Below are 17500 nucleotides of genomic sequence, written 5' to 3'. Positions count from 1 at the left end.
TCCTGTTTACCATATAGTGGTAGTTTGCCGTGAAAAGACAGTTCGGCTTGTGTGTGGCGTCAGTGCTGGTGTCGCAATATTTATAAACATATATTTTGAGTTGGTGTGCGGTTTAGATTTAAGTTTGTTAGGTTTTTTTTGCGTTAATTTGGATGGGGTTTATGGTATATATAGTGTAAAGTTTTTGATGCTGGTGATTCTAGTTTAAAGTGTTAAGTTTTGATGAGTTTAAAGTTTTTTGGGATGGTTTGGTTTGATTTATAGTTTGTAAGAAATATATAGTTTTAAGGTTATGTTTTGTTTTGTTTGTCCTTTTGTCCAAGAGTCCAGTTGATAAAGTAAGGGGAAAGTTTGTGTTGTGGAGATAATTGTCTGTTAGAGTGATTCAAGGGTGTGGGGCTTGTTTTTTAAACATCCCGCCACATATTTTTGGCGCCCGAACAGGGACTGCTGAGGTGGGATAGAAGCTGGACTGTTGGACGAAGGACGGAATTAGGTTAAGAATTTAGGATTAAGGTTGATGAAAAATGGAAGAGCAGAACAAGTTACTGAAGGAGGAATTGCGGCTGAGTAAGGAGCGTGAGGAGAGGTTGCTAATAGAGAATGAGAGGTTGAACTGGGAGAATGCGGCGATGCAGAAGGAGCTTAGGGAGTTAAAGGGGACAGTAGAGAGAGTGGAAGAATGTGTTGAGATGAGGATGCGAGAGAATGAAGAACGAATGGAGAAACGAATGGAAGATATGATGGGGCAAGTCATGGGGATGATGAAAACTATAATGGGTGAAGGTGCAGTCGGAGGAGTGTCCTCAGCTTCGGGTAATGGGTTGGTAGTGAAAGAGAAGGTTAAGGTAGGTGATAATGGGAAAGGAAGTGATAGTGATAGTAGTAATAGTGATGGTGATATTGAAGATAAGGGAATTAGGCATAGTAAGGATGAACAGAAAGGGGAGAGGAAAGATGAAAGGAAAGGTAAAAGTGATGTGAAGAAAGAGAAGAAAAAGTATCAGGCTGATAGCAAGGACGATCGTGAATGGGTGAAAGTGGTAAGTAAGAAAAAGGGTAAGAAGGGAATGGTTAAGGATAGGAATTTAAGTGTGGAAGTGGATTCATTATATTCGAATGAGGAAGAAGGTAACAAGGGAGTAGACAGTGATGATAGCAGTGAGAATGAACGTGATGTGTGTAAGACTGTGTTTATGAGAGAGGTACCTCGGTGTGAAAGGTTCAATGAGCATAGCAGTAGGGATGTAAATGATTTTTTCAAGGAGTATGAGAGGTATTGTCAGGATAAGTATGGTGATAGTAAAAGAGTTTGGGCTAGGGAGTTAGGAGAATATTTGACTGGGTATTTGTTGACGATGTATGGAGTGATAATGAGTGTAGGGGACGTTGATTATGAAAGTGTGAAAACGAGAATAATTGAGCAGGTAAAACGTATGAAAGGGAGTGTTAAGTATAAGCGTAAAAATGATTTTGATGAGGCAAGGATGAATGCAGGAGAAGCTATATCAATGTACGTATGTAGGTTGGAAACTTTAGCTAGGAAGAAGTATGGGGATGAAGGTATAAATGAGAATAAGGAGTTAATGAGGAAGTTTTTGGCAACAGTACCTGAGAATGTGTGTGAATTTATTAATTTGAAACGCAAAGAGAAAATGAGGTGGACGCAAGAGAGATTGACATGGGATGATATACTAGAGATAGTTGAGGATTATGAGTTAGATAGGTGCATGAAAGAAAGTAAATCTGTGAGTGTAAGAACTGGAATGGAAGAAAGTGTAATAGAATTTGGTAGTTATAAGGACGCAATTTTGAGAGGACCAATGAGGGTAGCTGATAATGTAGTAGATAGGAGTGTTAGGGCGAGTAATGTGGGAATACCTGTAAGGACAAATGAAGGGTTTAGGCAAGGGAATCAGGTTTGGAGGGATAGGAGTGCTAGTGCGCCGCAAGATAGGTCAGGTAGTTGTATCCGTGAAGAGAAGTGTTATAGATGTGGGAAAGTAGGACATAAGAAGAATGAATGTAGATGGGCTCTTGGTGCTTGTTTTGGATGTGGTGAGGTAGGGCATAGAATTAGCGAGTGCACGAAAGAGAAAGGGGTAAAATGTTATCGGTGTGGTATGACAGGGCACATAGCGAGTGGATGTCGGAGTAATCGTACAAATGTGATTTGCGGTAATTGTGGTAAGGATGGGCATTATGCTAGAATGTGCAAGGAGCCACGGGGTAAGTGTACTGAATGTGGTGCAGATGGGCATGTAGCTAGAGTATGTAGGAAGAAGGGAGTAAGTCAGCCAGGATGTTCGGGAAACTAGAGTGTGAGAGGGTTCAGCTGGGTGAGTCCTCCTGTGTGTGTGGAAGGAATAGGATCAATGTTTGTGAGAATGGGATGAATAATTGGTTAGAAATGAGCAAGTATGAATCTAGTATGCATAAAAAGTTAGGGCTGGAAAATAAACAATTAGTGTTAGTTGAATATAGGAAAAAGAGGCGTTTGAAAGTTTTAAGTAAGGATGAAAAAAGGGAAAATTTTATAAGTAAAAGTGAGAATAGAAAAAAGTATGACAAGGGTGTAAATGTACAAGTGAGTGTGGAGGATAAATGTATTAATACAGATGAAACGTGGCTGAGTATGAATGATACTTATAGTGTGTGTGGCTTTTCGTTAGATGATGTAAAAGAAAAAATGAATAACGCAAGAATGAGAGACAGGAGAATGATAAGTAGTATGAATGAATCTTTTGCTAAGGTTGAGAATGTTTTTGATGAAATGGATGAACTGTTTACAGAAATGAGTGTAATTATAGGGCCAGATGAGAACGAGGTAGATATGATTGTACATGATATATTAGATGATAGGGATTTAGATAGGAATAGTGTTAATGTAGCGAATGATTGTGATAAGGAAGAAGTGAATGAGAGAGTATATGGAGGCCCAGTTACTCGGAGTAGAGGTCCCGTTCCCGACTGCGACTGGGTTATGAAAAAAATAATGTAAGTGTTGTGTGAGAAGGATTTGGCAAAGTAAGGGGGGAGGAATGTGGAGGATTTATTTTTACTTTATTTTTATTTTTTTGTTTTTGCCAAATCCAGAGAGAGAGAGAGAGAGAGAGAGAGAGAGAGAGAGAGAGAGAGAGAGAGAGAGAGAGAGAGAGAGAGAGAGAGAGAGAATTTCATTTGCTTTAGTTTTTCTAGATCGCGCGAGAGTGTGTGTGTGTTTGAGTGTGTGTTTGAGTGTGTGTTTGAGTGTGTGTTTGAGTGTGTGTTTGTGTGTTTGGTTGTGTGTTTGTGTGACTGCGGTGTGCGCCGAAGAGCAAGTGGTAGTTAGAGAATGATCGTTGGGGGGTGAGAAAGACTGTTGGTACAAATGAGATTGTTTGTTTACATTTTTTAGTTAGGTTACGACAGTGGTGAATGTTTCGGAGCGAATGCTTTTTTATTTGACTGCAGCATAAGGCAGTTGTGTGAGAGCTGGATTACATTTATTTTTTTCGACCAGCGTGGAAGTGTTTTTTTTGATTTTCAAAGTAAGTACAGTTTTGTTTATCTTTGCTTGTCGTGATTGTGAATGATAGGAACAATTTATTATTTATCTTTGATTATAGTGCGATAGTTCAGTTAGCTAGAAGTGTTCGTAAGTGTTTTTCTTTTTTATTTTAGCAGGCTGCGATTCCTCCTTTGGTGAGGCTAACTCCTTTGGAGAGACCGAATTTTGAAAGTGGATTTGTTGTTGATGACCTGGCCTGTATTAAGATTTTGTTTGTACTGCTCATTTGACTGCTCAACTGTTGACGACCTGGCCTGTGTATTTGGATTGATGATGATGATGATGATACTGGCACCTGTGACTCAAGGTGTTGAGGCCGATATGGCATAGAGAGAGAGACTCCTGTTTACCATATAGTGGTAGTTTGCCGTGAAAAGACAGTTCGGCTTGTGTGTGGCGTCAGTGCTGGTGTCGCAATATTTATAAACATATATTTTGAGTTGGTGTGCGGTTTAGATTTAAGTTTGTTAGGTTTTTTTTGCGTTAATTTGGATGGGGTTTATGGTATATATAGTGTAAAGTTTTTGATGCTGGTGATTCTAGTTTAAAGTGTTAAGTTTTGATGAGTTTAAAGTTTTTTGGGATGGTTTGGTTTGATTTATTATAGTTTGTAAGAAATATATAGTTTTAAGGTTATGTTTTGTTTTGTTTGTCCTTTTGTCCAAGAGTCCAGTTGATAAAGTAAGGGGAAAGTTTGTGTTGTGGAGATAATTGTCTGTTAGAGTGATTCAAGGGTGTGGGGCTTGTTTTTTAAACATCCCGCCACAACCAGAGAGAGGGATCCAATGTAGTACTGTCTGGCCAGTCAAAGGACCCAATAACTCTCTAGCGGTAGTATCACACCGGGTGGCTGGTGCCTTGGCCAACCTACTATCTTTTCTTTGAGTATGTTTAATCTTTAGCAGTTTTAGTCGAATTAAATTTATATACATACATATTATATATATATATATATATATATATATTTATATATATATATATATATATATATATATATATATATATATTCCCCCTATTGGAGCCCTTGGGCTTATAGCATCTTGCTTTTCCAATTAGGGTTGTAGCTTGGCTAGTAATAATAATAATAATAATAATAATAATAATAATAATAATAATAATATATACATATATATGTATATATAATGTGTTTTATTAGAAATCATATTTTCTCTATTAAAAAAACAAAACATTCTACTACATAGGCATTCAGTACAACTGAAACAACCCAGGGGTAATCGTAACCCGATTTCGAACGCATCTCTTAATCTTGCTGTGCTATTTAGTATATCTGTCAGCTTCTTAGATCCCTTATAAGGTAACTTATACTTAATTGAGTTTCAGTAGTCTACTGCGTCAATCGTATAACATATAACAAATTCTTTGCAGAACTTCGACATATAATAGTAGCGAAATTATTGGAAGAATCGATGTCGAATACAACAGCTATCTAAAAATATTACGTAAACTGTTCAAAATATTAATTACACTGCAGGATATGCTATACTAATCTACCAGTTCAAGGATTGAATACTAACGACGGTGTATGGAATACAAACATAACGAGTGCTAGTACATATTCATATCTTTTAATCACGAGGCATATGTAAAATAAAGAAATAAAATATGGATGCATTATAGTTAAGAATTAGAGAAATCTTATATCTTCATGCCATCAGCAATTTTAAATACGCATTTTACAATGTACCTTATCTATTTTATGATTATCAGCCACTTCCAAAAACAAAATAATTTTAGAACATACAATTATACCATTATTAATTATTGATATATCCATAGGATTTGTTCTAATTAATCAAGTAAGCGGTTATTGTTAAGGTAGGCTTGTGGAAAAAAATGTTTTTGTTACAACATCCCTTTTTAAATATAGAGATTAACGAGTGAATAGCTGAATAACCATTCTGACGTTTACTAATATTGTTCATCAATACAAGTCAGTCTCCGAAAACAGGTTAACCCCACGAAGACAATAAAATGGCCTTGCATTCTTTCGAAAGGTGAATCTTCACATTTTATGTGTCCCATTATTCTTTTATGATCATAGACTGGGAGCTTGGTTGTGATTGAAGCCATGTTGGAAAAAATATCTTGATATTCAATATTGCAAACAACCATGCCTAAAACTCTTAATTGCATTACTTTAAATACCTAAGAATATATACGATATACACACCTTGTAGGAATCCTTTGTGTGATAGAACCAGGTAACAACTCTTAAATTAAGAATATTCATTAAAACTTAGATAAGAGCAATTAATAAAGGAAAGTTAGCTACCAAACTAATTATGCATGTTTTCTGATTCTGAGCATTCCAATTAGTTCACTAAAATTCCATTAATAGAAGTTGAATGAACAATAAAGATATAATTTGGTAGAGGAAAATTAAGAAACCCAAGCCATGCGTAAACATACCGTCGCGTAAACCGTACATGTTATGTATATGAATATTTCATAAGAAATATGAATTTCGAATGCGTAGCCTATACAGTACTTTCTGCCATGCAAATATTCTAAATACTTCAGAGCCTCATTAATAATACCGATGGATCAAATTGAACTTATTGTTTTAATGCTTAGTTTTGCTTTAGTTGAGCAGGTCCCTTTTTAGGAGAGAGCCCACTGCAGGACCACTCTCTTACATTCACACAAACTTATTTGTGATCAGGTCACGCAAAAACGTATAAAAAGCTGCACCTAAGTCAAATAAAACCAACATACCACATTTTAGTTCATCAATAATTTCTAAGAGATTAATTTTACTTGAGTATATAAGTCTTCTTAGAATTTAATTGCTCACACGCTGACTAATTATTTGACAAAGTTTTAATCTCACCAAATAACTAGATGATTATAACCCAATCAGATTCTGACATTTTGGACATGAAGGAAAAACGCGAAACACTCTGTCAAGAACTTTAATCCTGGTATTTAGAAAACCCACTAAGCATCGGTTTAACGTGAGCCACTTTCTAAGATATATATCTGTAAGACCTGAAAAACTGTCCAATACGACAAATTCACAGTGTTTGGAAAAATTTTGATGTTAGTTTTCTTTAGCCTACTGAATAATTCTGATAACATTGATATTTGTACGAATAAAACTCGTTAGTCTTACTTCCGTAGCAGGTTAATTATTTAATAATCTCATAAGGAATTTCTACAAAAGTCACAATACATTAAATTTTCTTGGGGAAAAATAATTACATTCTTGATTAGTAATACTACCTGAGGTAATTTTACCTTAACACACGCATTTCAATTCTCTCTCTCTCTCTCTCTCTCTCTCTCTCTCTCTCTCTCTCTCTCTCTCTCTCTCTCTCTCTCTCTCTCTCTCTCTCTCTCTCTCTCTCTCACTATGTATATAAATATATTTATATATATATACATACATACATATACTGTATATACATACACACAATCATACATACATATATATAATATATATATATATATATATATATATATATATATATATATATATATATATACACATACATATATATGCTCTCTCTCTCTCTCTCTCTCTCTCTCTCTCTCTCTCTCTCTCTCTCTCTCTCTCTCTCTCTCTCTCTCTCTCTCTCTCTCTCTCTGTATGTATATTTATATACATATATCTATATATATATATATATATTTATATATATACTGTATATATATACATACATATATATATATATATATATATATATATATATATATATATATATATATATACTGTATATATACATACATACATACATATATATATATATATACACACACACACACACGAGGGTAATCCAAAAATTTCGTGGAAAACGTTGAAAAAAACTTTATTTAGCAAATGCTGACTTACAAAGTGTTATCATTTTTCAACGTAGCTTCCATTCCTAGCAATGAATTTCTCCAAACGATGTTTCCAGGCTTTTAGTCCATCTTTGTAGAATTCAAAACTTTTAGATCGGAAGCACTTCAAACTTTTGGCATCATCAGTCGAAGGAAACCGCATTCCTTTCAGGTGTTCTTTTAATTTAGGAAACAAAATAAGTCTGAGGGGACCAGATCAGGGCTGTATGGTGGATGAACCAAGATTTCCCACCTAAATTTTCTTAAAACATCTCTTGTCAATACTGAGGAATGGGCTGGGGCATTATCATGGTGAAAAAGAATGCCCCTATGAAGTTTTCCAGGCCTTTTTTGTACAAGAGCTTTATTCAACTTCCTTAGAACACTCGCGTAATAAACTACTGTAACTGCTTTCCCTTCTTGACGGAAGTCCACTAAGATTATGCTCTGGGAATCCCAAAACACTGTGGCCATTAATTTCCTAGCAGATCGGTCTGCCTTGAATTTCTTTGGGCCATCTGAGCCTTTAGGAAACTACTCTTTGGACTGCATTTTGTTCCCTAGATCAAAAAGATAAATCCATGTTTCATCACCAGTTACAATCTTGCTGAGAAATTCATCTTATTTTGTTTCAAATGCATTCAAAAGGCTTACAGAAAGATCTGCCATCCGATCCATATGTTGTTGCCGCAACGCTCTTGGCACCTATCTTGCTGACAGCTTGCTTAAACTAAAGTTATCTACCAGAATAGAATTTGCTGATCCACGTGAAATGCCCATTGCACTAGCTATGTAATCAATGGTAATTCTCTGTTCTTCTTACAAAAGAGACCTAACAGCAGCTACTCTTTCTTCGGTTATTGATGTGGACGGTCTCCCACTTCAATGATCATCGTCGCACTCGATTCGACTCTCTCAGAATCGCTTAATCCATTTGTAAACCACATTCTTTTTAGGGCCATAGTTTCCATAAACAGTGTGCAAAGCCTCAATTATCTGCTTACTTTCCCAATTAAGTTTTGTTAGGAATTTAACGTTGGTTTTCCACTCCAATTTGGAACACTCCATAATGCTCTAAGTTAGGGGTTACTGTCAATGTATTTAAAATACGTTAGCGATAACGAATTAAACTATACTCTGGTTTCCAATACGAGAAAGGATGAAGGATTCTTAAACACAGTTTGTCTCAAATTCAACCGATCATTTAAAATTATTTAACGTTTTCCACGAACTTTTTGGATTGCCCTCGTATATATACAGTATACCAACATGCTCACGCTATCCTGGTTAAAAGAATTATTGGAAAACAGCACAGAAAGCTTAATGATTCTGGGTTACCATAAATATAAGGCTTTCATTAATTTCCCATAACCCCTCAGTGAAAAAAAAAATAATTTATTACTAATGCTTATTTCTTTATCACACCGCTGTTATATAACGAGAGTATAAATATTGAGAGGTTTTGCATTCAAGTGGTGGGACACTTTAATACACTAAAAAGCGCCATGCTCCCTAAAACAATCAATACACTAACCGACCCACATAAACCTAACCCGGCCGCCCCCCCCCCCCAAAAAAAAAAAAAAACATAAGTTCTAATACCCCACGAATAAATAAACAATCCATCACGTCTGTAAATATATCTTCACCTTAAGCTTGAGAGGTCAAATGTGGAAGATTGTCTGAAAAGCCCTTTTCAATTCAACGGAGGGTGTTGAAATACCGGAAATGCTGATTGCAGTCCCATTTTTTAATGAGGTTGCCAGGGCCCTCTTAGTGGGTCCTTATTGTAAGCACATTTATGGTAGTTAAGTTGTTACAGATTGTACTCAGCAAGAGTTAAGACAAGGTCGAGGTTCTTAGATTGTTCCTAAATATCAAAATACTTTCAATCTACATGTGTGGTTACTATCATTATGGTTTTAAAATTTTCACAATGAAAGTTCAGCTTCAAATAGTTTATATTTATAACATGTATCAAAACTTCTCATTTTTTTTTTATTTATTTGTAAAACATCAAGTGTTTTCTTTGATTAGCCCAACGTATGAATAATTTTGTCATTCTAAAAATCTATCTTTCTAATGGGGTGCATTACATTCGATAAAAAATTTAAGCCATTATTTTTTTTTTTTTTTTTTTTTTTTTTTTGCATATTGACTTAACAGATGTCTTTCTTCCATTTCAGCTTGAGATGAACTGCAGGAGGATTATAGGATGTTTCTTTTGTTCCATAATCGTCACCGCTTGTGCTACTATAATTAGTAAGTCTTTAGTCCATTGATTACTTGTCTTTAATCATTTTATTTTTGTTTTGTCTGAGAGAATCTTCCAATAATCTGGGTACTTATAATTTAACTAATTAGTCATCACATATTAATACGGCGTAATTCAAACAGTTTTAGTTAAGTATGGCACCATTGGAAAATCTATAATTCTTTTGTACGTTTATTGCAATCTAACACGTAAGGTATACAGATAAATGAAACACTAATATAAACACAAACACACACACACACACACACATATATATATATATATATATATATATATATATATATACACTGTATATATATGTATATACTGTATATATATACGTGTGTGTGCGTATACATACATTCGTGACATTACTTGAAACCAAATGATATATAGAATCTTGAAGTTTTCTGCATATATTGTATTATACAGTGCACACTGCAATACCCATATGGTGGAAGAGAATCTATTATCATCCATTTGTGAAAAAATTCCTCCATAATAGATATTCATAACTATAAACCCTTAGTAAGATTCACAACAAATAAGGAAAGTAAACAAAACATTTCGTATGTTACAGACAACACAATCAGAATGATAACTTCTATTAATGATAATACTAACGTGTCAATCTGTATTCTTAGTGATTACTTAATTAAAATTTCTTTTTCAAGTCATCGCTTCTTTAAAACCTGTTTGGTTATACGAATGGCTTCAGTTAGAAAGAAATCAAACAGCATCCGAGTTACTGGACGAAAAACCTCAAACAGCACCAGAGTTACTGGACGAAAAACCTACGTACTCTCCTCTTACACTTGAAGAATTCATCTTGGATGAAGTCGACCCAGAGAGTATAAGGAATCATCTAAGGTTAGGCTAGTTAAGACAGTTTATGGTTTTCCTATATATAAGAAGTTTCCGCTATTTAGTCCTGAATTCTAAGGGAATTATTCCTTAAATAAATGATAACCTGAAGTAGTTTCACCATTACGGGGAATGCTCTCGAGTTCATATCAATTCATTTACATTCATTTCATAAGGGCCATTTGAAGTCTTTGGAAAATGCTAACTACTAATGGTGAAGGCTGCAAAAAAATATTTTTTATATATATTTCTATGTAGCTTGAAAAATCAAATTCAATACATGAGCTTGATTTCAAAGTAAAATAAAAAAAACAATCATTTTTGGAGTGTGGAAATAAAATACAAAACTCCTATAAATAAATTAATCACGGTTCCTAAAGCTCTGGTATCATTCTATTTAGCTTATTTTATCTTCTTGATTATCATGATTTCCTATAGACCACGGGAGCCAAGTTTAATGAATCTGAATGAATAAAGAATATATAAATCTTGCAATTGAAATAAATTAATGTAAATATTGCACTTGAAATAAATATAAATATTGCCCTTGATATAAAGTGCTATAAATATTTAACGTGACGTAATGTAGACAACAGTAGTTTAAAACTAGAATGTTTGTCCCCTATAACCTACAATTTTCTTTTCTCTCTCTATTCCCATTTTGTAGACAATTATCATCGAAATCTACTGGAGACGGAACCGACTCAGAATGGGAAAAAGCAGTTTGGGTACAGGAAACTTGGGAAGAGCAGGGTATGGATGAAGTACATCTGGTCCCCTATAATGTCCTGCTTTCTTACCCCAAACGAGACACTCCAAATGTGGTAATTTACTCGATATTTTAACCTAGTTATTATGTAAATAATTGGAATAATGTTTCAAGCATGTTATTTTGTATCGCAATAGATTAGAATATTCTTTTGTTTGACCTCCATGCTAAAGTTAGAATAACAGAAAAGTATTTTTTTTTCATTATCATATTTAAATCTAATTGATTTTCACGAACTCTTATTTTCTCTGTATATATGTATAGAATGTATACATATACCACTAACGCCTACTTCATATAAGTTAAGAGATTAGTTATAAACTCGGCAATGAAAATTAGGTGATAAATTCTAAATACTGATTCAGCATTCAAGATAAGTCATTTAATTTCCTACCTGAACTACAGTATATAACAACAAAGATAAAACTAAGTTTTTCTGTTTCTGAAATTACACATTAAAAATGTGATTTCGTGTTTTTTTTCTGTATTTATTTTTTTTTCTTTTGATAGATTTTTTTTTTTATCTAATATAAGTTACACCGTTGTGACTCCAGGTGCGCTTGATAAACCCAAATGGGCAAGTGGCCTGGTCAGCCCAGGGATGGATCAAACCACTGTACACTCGAAAGGAATTCTCACCGGATGCTTTTAAGGATTTTAATGCGTATCTAGCATCGGGAGATATAAAGGTTTGTGCAAATCCTTATCTCTACTTGTTAATGCCGCTTACCTTCATCTTTTTTTCTTTTTATTATTTGCATGTAAGTAGTAGTATATCTGCTTCCTATCTTTTATTACGGTTTCTTCGAGTGATTGTACTGTACGGTATAAACTTGGATTCCCACTGCAGGGCTGTTCAATCCTGAAGGAGGTAAGTCTTACCCTATATTTCCAGTCAAGAGGGTCTGTTTAATTTGTGCATGATTACTAATATACACATCACATGAAAATAACAGTCATAAGAAGCTTGAGACATAAGTCCTGGTCCCATGGGCGTTGCCTGGAGTCCCGGAGCTCAGAACAATACACTGACATTCTACATACTTATATGGGGGGAGGGGGAGTGCATGGCACCGGGCAGGAAGAAGACACGTCTGTAAATAAATTCCATTGTTTAAAGATTATCGCTGTTACAACCAGGAAAAAAATATATGGAGAGAAATGTGTTTTTATTATCGTCAATACCTTTTAAACTCTGCGGAAATGATATCCAGATATTTGACCTAAATCAAAGCAGATTTGAATTATTTTTCCTATGTTGAATATACAAACGCGTAGCCAATAACTTGAAACAAAATTCATACACATGATTAACAACAACTCTGTAGAGGGACATGGGGCAGAGACATTTTGCAAATAATTTTGTTGATAATATTAAACCTAGAAAAAAAAAGTTCGTTGATATGAGTGGCAGAAAGGAATAATAGCCTGCTCTATCATTTCAATATCGGATTCACATGGCAACGACTCCAAGTTGTAGGTTGGCCAAGGCACTACCCACCTGTTGAGATACTGCCGTTAGAGAGTAAGTCTTTTGACTGGCCAGACATTACTACACTGGATCCCTCTCTATGGTTACAGTTAATTTTTCCTTTACCTACACATACACCAATTAGTCTGGCCTATTCTTTCCACATTCTCCTCTGCCCTCATACACCAGACAACACTTAGATTACCAAACAATTCTTCTTCGCTCAAGAGGTTAACTACTACAATGTAATTACGCAGTGGCTACTTTCTTCGTGGTAAGGGTAGAAGAGACTCTAGCTATGGCAAGCAGCTCTTCTAAGAGAAAGACACTCCAAAATCAAACTATTGTTTTCTATTCTTGGGTAGTGCCATAGCCTCTGTAACATGGTCTTCCATTGTATTAAGGTAGAATTCTCTTGCCTGAGGGTATACTAGGGCACACAATTCAATATTATTTCTCTTTCTCTTGTTTTTTTTATACAAGTTTTTATAGTTTACATATGAAAAAATTATTTCAATGTATTTACTGTTCTTAAAATATTTTAACTTAATTGTTCATTACTTCTCTTGTAGTTTATTTATTTCCTTACTCCCTTTTCTCACTGGGCAATTTTTCCCTGTTGGAGCCCTTGGGCTTAGAGCGTCCTCCTTTACAAACTAGGGATGTAGCTTAGCTGGTAATAATAATAATAATAATAATAATAATAATAATAATAATAATAATAATAATAATAATAATAATAAATAATTAACGACCAAACTAATGAGGCACTAACTAAAATAGTTGAACATTATACCCTGTTTAAAAAAGATAAATATAATTAATAATGAGTATTGACACAAGGTGCTTTAAGAAGTGTTATCTATCCTTAAAAAAAAAAAAAGTCTACAGAGTCATCTGATGTTCAAAGGTAGAATTTGCATAGATTCGATAAAATTAACCTACCTTTAATATGATTTTGCGGTCAAAAATAATTTCTTTTGGGTACAAAATACTGAAATGTATAAATCTACGGAATACTGCATTAAAGCTAGCTTAACCACACATGAATTCCAAAATGTTCATTTGATTTATAAACTAGAACTTCCCTATGTAACTTTTCTTTTCTTGACTGCTTTCCTATATGACTTCTTCAAATTGAATATTATGAAGGACATTTTGTTTGTTACAAGAAACTCTCGATTCTGTAATCTTCTGATTCTTCAATTCAGGGTGACGTCGTTTATGTCCATTTTGGGAGGATGCAAGATTTCGACTTTCTGAGGAGTAGAGGCATCGACGTCAAGGGGAAAATCGTCCTTACCAGATACAGGGAGAACTTCAAGACCGATATCGTGAGTTATTAGTGGCCAAGAAGCTTATTTTCATTCTGAATATTCTCATAACTTTCCCCCATCACCTCGAACACCTCCTTTTGGTCTTCCCTTTATGATCTTTTCCCTTTTTCTTTCCCACCGTTATCCCTACATTACGGGATCCATTGCCTCTATTGGCTATCAGATATCAAAGCAAATGCAAATTAAAATTCAGTTTAATTAATTGTATGCAATCCTACTAGTGATTATTTCTCCTCCCTTATGACCTGAATTACATTGTTATGTGCATCATGGTAATGTTTACAAATATGTATAATTTCAGGTATCTAATGCAGAGAAACTTGGTGCACTGGGAGTCATCCTTTATCCTGACCCCGAGATATACGGGCCAAATGGAATAAAGTCTTATCCGGATTCGTTACATCTACCAATCTCCTCTTCGCCTGTTGATTCCGCCCGGCTCATTAATGGAGATATACTTAAACCCCTTTTGCAGTCTGTTGGTTAGAGTCTCAGCCTTTTTTATCCTTCTCGTAAATTGATGAAAAGACATCTAATCTCAGTTACAAGAGTTTTCTTGATTTCCTTGATGAAGTATTTCATGTCATTAAATAGACTCCTTTGACAATATGTGACTCGATGCTTATTTATACACTTACCAGTTTCCCTATTTATAAAATTCATTACCCTACCCACTCTTGTTAGTAAAATTCCGTATGCAATGCATATTTCCCCAAATGTTTATACATACCCTCACTTTACTTTTTAATTCATCATTTTTTATAGGGAAAACATCCCTCAGTTCATCTATTTTTACAATGAAAAATCTCTTTGTATCCCTCTATAGACCAAGATCATCATATCCCTCTATCAAAGGCTTGGTTACCTAGAATACCTGTTCAACCAATTCGTTTCGACGACGCTATGAAAATACTAAGGTAAGTTTTCTTTTTTTTTTTCTTTTTTTTTTTAAAGACGCTGGAAAGTTCCATTTCTGGAAAAAAGGCAAAACGATACGTCTTATCTATGTAACAAGTGATCGTGGTAAACGATGACCTTTATGGCTTGAAGATTCTTTCGTCACCGACCTTTAAAAATAAACTGAACTTTCCCTTTCTTTGATCTCTTTTTTTTTTCAGTCAGATGGGAGGGATAACGGCTCCAATGACCTGGCAAGAAGGTTTGGACACTACCTACAAAATTGGACCAGGATTTGTCACCCCTGGCAGAAAACTAGGACTCGAAATACACGTATATTTAGTCCAAACAACAACTTACAATGTTATTGGCGTACTTGAGGGATCCGAGGAACCAGGTAAGTGGTTTGAAATAATTTTGCAATTACCTTTCATAAGAGCACTTTTGGTCATTAAATTTCTTCCAACAGTTTATAATTCCAAGTCTGATTCTATTTCATAAAAAATATTACCTAGAATGATAAATAGCTGGAAAAGATTGTCATTACCTATTATTTATCTGTAGTCTCTGAATTTGATATTTTTGGGACGCTATCAGTTCAAAATACACTATCATTGCTAATTCCTTTATAATCTAAATAAAACGACTCATTAAACTGTTGCGTTTTTTTATTGATCACAAATATATGAAAATTGAAATATTTTCATTTTTTTTTTTTTTTTGCACTTAGAAACTTTTCAGCCAAAACAAAATTGCTTAAAAACAGCGGATACCTTTTTTTTTGTGGGGGAGAGGATGGGGATGAAAGTTGAATAGTCACTAAAATCGATATAATTAAGTATGTTGGGTTGATGATTACAGATATAATCGCAAAGTACTGTAAATACTGAATATTGCAATTTGACTCCAATACACAAACGTTGCAATCAATGAAAACTAGCTAACAGACCTTAAGACACAATTTGTATTGTATCCATTACATTTGAAGCTTTGCTGAATGAGATTGTCATGAAAAGGGAAATACAGTAATGCAATTATTACGATACACTGACCTTGAACATTATTGTAAATTTGCAAAACGCTGCAATTTCATTGCAACACAAATCAATTATTTAAAGTTCACAATATCATAATATTAGAATTTGCATCAAATCAGATAAAAGGATGCATATTTGAAGAAACTAATCATGATTAAGATAACTAATGGTGAAATATTCTTTTAAAAGCAATATTGCAGTCAATGCCAAATTCACCAAAATACCAAAGAAATTCTTATGTCAAAGTTAACGCTCCTTAAAATGAAGAATTTGGGGTATCAAAATATCGGTAACCGTAAATTTGGGGTAGTAAAGCAGTGCTGCACAAAGGACAATTTTTCAGTAGATGGTAACTACCACTGTTTCTTGGCAGAAAATTTGCCCGTGTGTAGGTACCCTTACGTGCCACATAATAGTGTTTCCTACAGGGAAAATTTTCCTATTTATATTACTTAGTGTGTGCTGAAATTAATATCAATTGAATTACAGCATCCCATTTCAATCGTTTATCTCCGATGTTGATGACCATGACTAAATGCACATGAAAACGGCACTCAATTAACCATCAGACTGACAATGTATAAACATAAACAGTTGCCAACTTTTGTGTTTAACTCTTTTAGTGATCACAAAACAGTTTTCTTACTATCAGTAATAACCCGCAATATCGAGCTGACAATGATGACCAAGACATAAATTCAGATCTCTGATCTGCATGAGGGCCAAATCTATAAAAAACCAATTATATCCATATGACAAAAAGCATATAAAAGAGCTTCATGCTTGCTGTGAACGATATTTATGATTAAAAAATCAAATTTTTGCTTTTATTGTAAACTAATTTGATATCTGTCAGTGTAGATCGATTACATTCTCTTTATTCCAGACAGATACATCGTAGCTGGCAACCACAGAGATGCAAGGTTATTTAGTGCAATCAATCCTTCCTCAGGAACAGCTTCCATGATGGAAGTTTCTCGCGTACTCCTTGAATATAAGAACGTGACAGGTAATGTTTTAAAGATTTTTCTGCAAAGTTTATTTTCCTAAATTAATTCTGTTTATTTGATGGTTTACTGCACATTATACGAAAAATCACTAATATCGTCAAAACTCCATTTCCCCTTAAAAGCAACCCCACACACATATACCTAGAGGACCTAACTGCAACACACGTCGATTCCAAACCATACAATGTGTTATTTACCTCTCTCCTGAATATACGCAACCAGTCCTGTATCTATCTTCCTTGCCTCCTGTTTCCCATGAAATCCAAATGACGTTCCCTTTTCAACTCGCATTCTCTCCCCGACTCTATATATGAATCCCGTCAAAACAGTATGAATGCCCTTTTCATTTGTACACATTTTGTCATATTATTGCTAAATCTCAGCATCCCTTACCTTCAAACCCCTTTTACTGAATATATACGATGCATCAGTTCATTTAACGACATCTAATCTTTTCAGACTTCTTAC

At 34.5% G+C, this 17500-nt stretch overlaps 1 protein-coding gene across 1 annotated transcript in view; it reads left to right on the top strand.

Moving 5' to 3' along the window:
• The window catches only part of LOC137614699 (putative N-acetylated-alpha-linked acidic dipeptidase), a 49949-nt gene that overhangs the window by 19961 nt on the left and 12488 nt on the right, over positions 1 to 17500 (top strand). The window contains exons 2-10 of the mRNA XM_068344386.1: positions 9580 to 9655; positions 10322 to 10517; positions 11179 to 11335; positions 11835 to 11969; positions 13963 to 14085; positions 14390 to 14570; positions 14915 to 15005; positions 15207 to 15382; positions 16909 to 17031. Of these exons, the coding sequence (XP_068200487.1) occupies positions 9586 to 9655; positions 10322 to 10517; positions 11179 to 11335; positions 11835 to 11969; positions 13963 to 14085; positions 14390 to 14570; positions 14915 to 15005; positions 15207 to 15382; positions 16909 to 17031 (1252 nt within the window). The 5' untranslated portion in view covers positions 9580 to 9585. The remainder of the gene's footprint in view (positions 1 to 9579; positions 9656 to 10321; positions 10518 to 11178; positions 11336 to 11834; positions 11970 to 13962; positions 14086 to 14389; positions 14571 to 14914; positions 15006 to 15206; positions 15383 to 16908; positions 17032 to 17500) is intronic.

Source organism: Palaemon carinicauda, chromosome 21 (genome assembly GCF_036898095.1).
Source record: "Palaemon carinicauda isolate YSFRI2023 chromosome 21, ASM3689809v2, whole genome shotgun sequence".
Classification (NCBI taxonomy): Eukaryota; Metazoa; Arthropoda; class Malacostraca; order Decapoda; family Palaemonidae; genus Palaemon; species Palaemon carinicauda.
The sequence above is the reverse complement of the archived record's forward strand: the minus strand, read 5'-3'. Positions and strand labels throughout refer to the sequence as shown.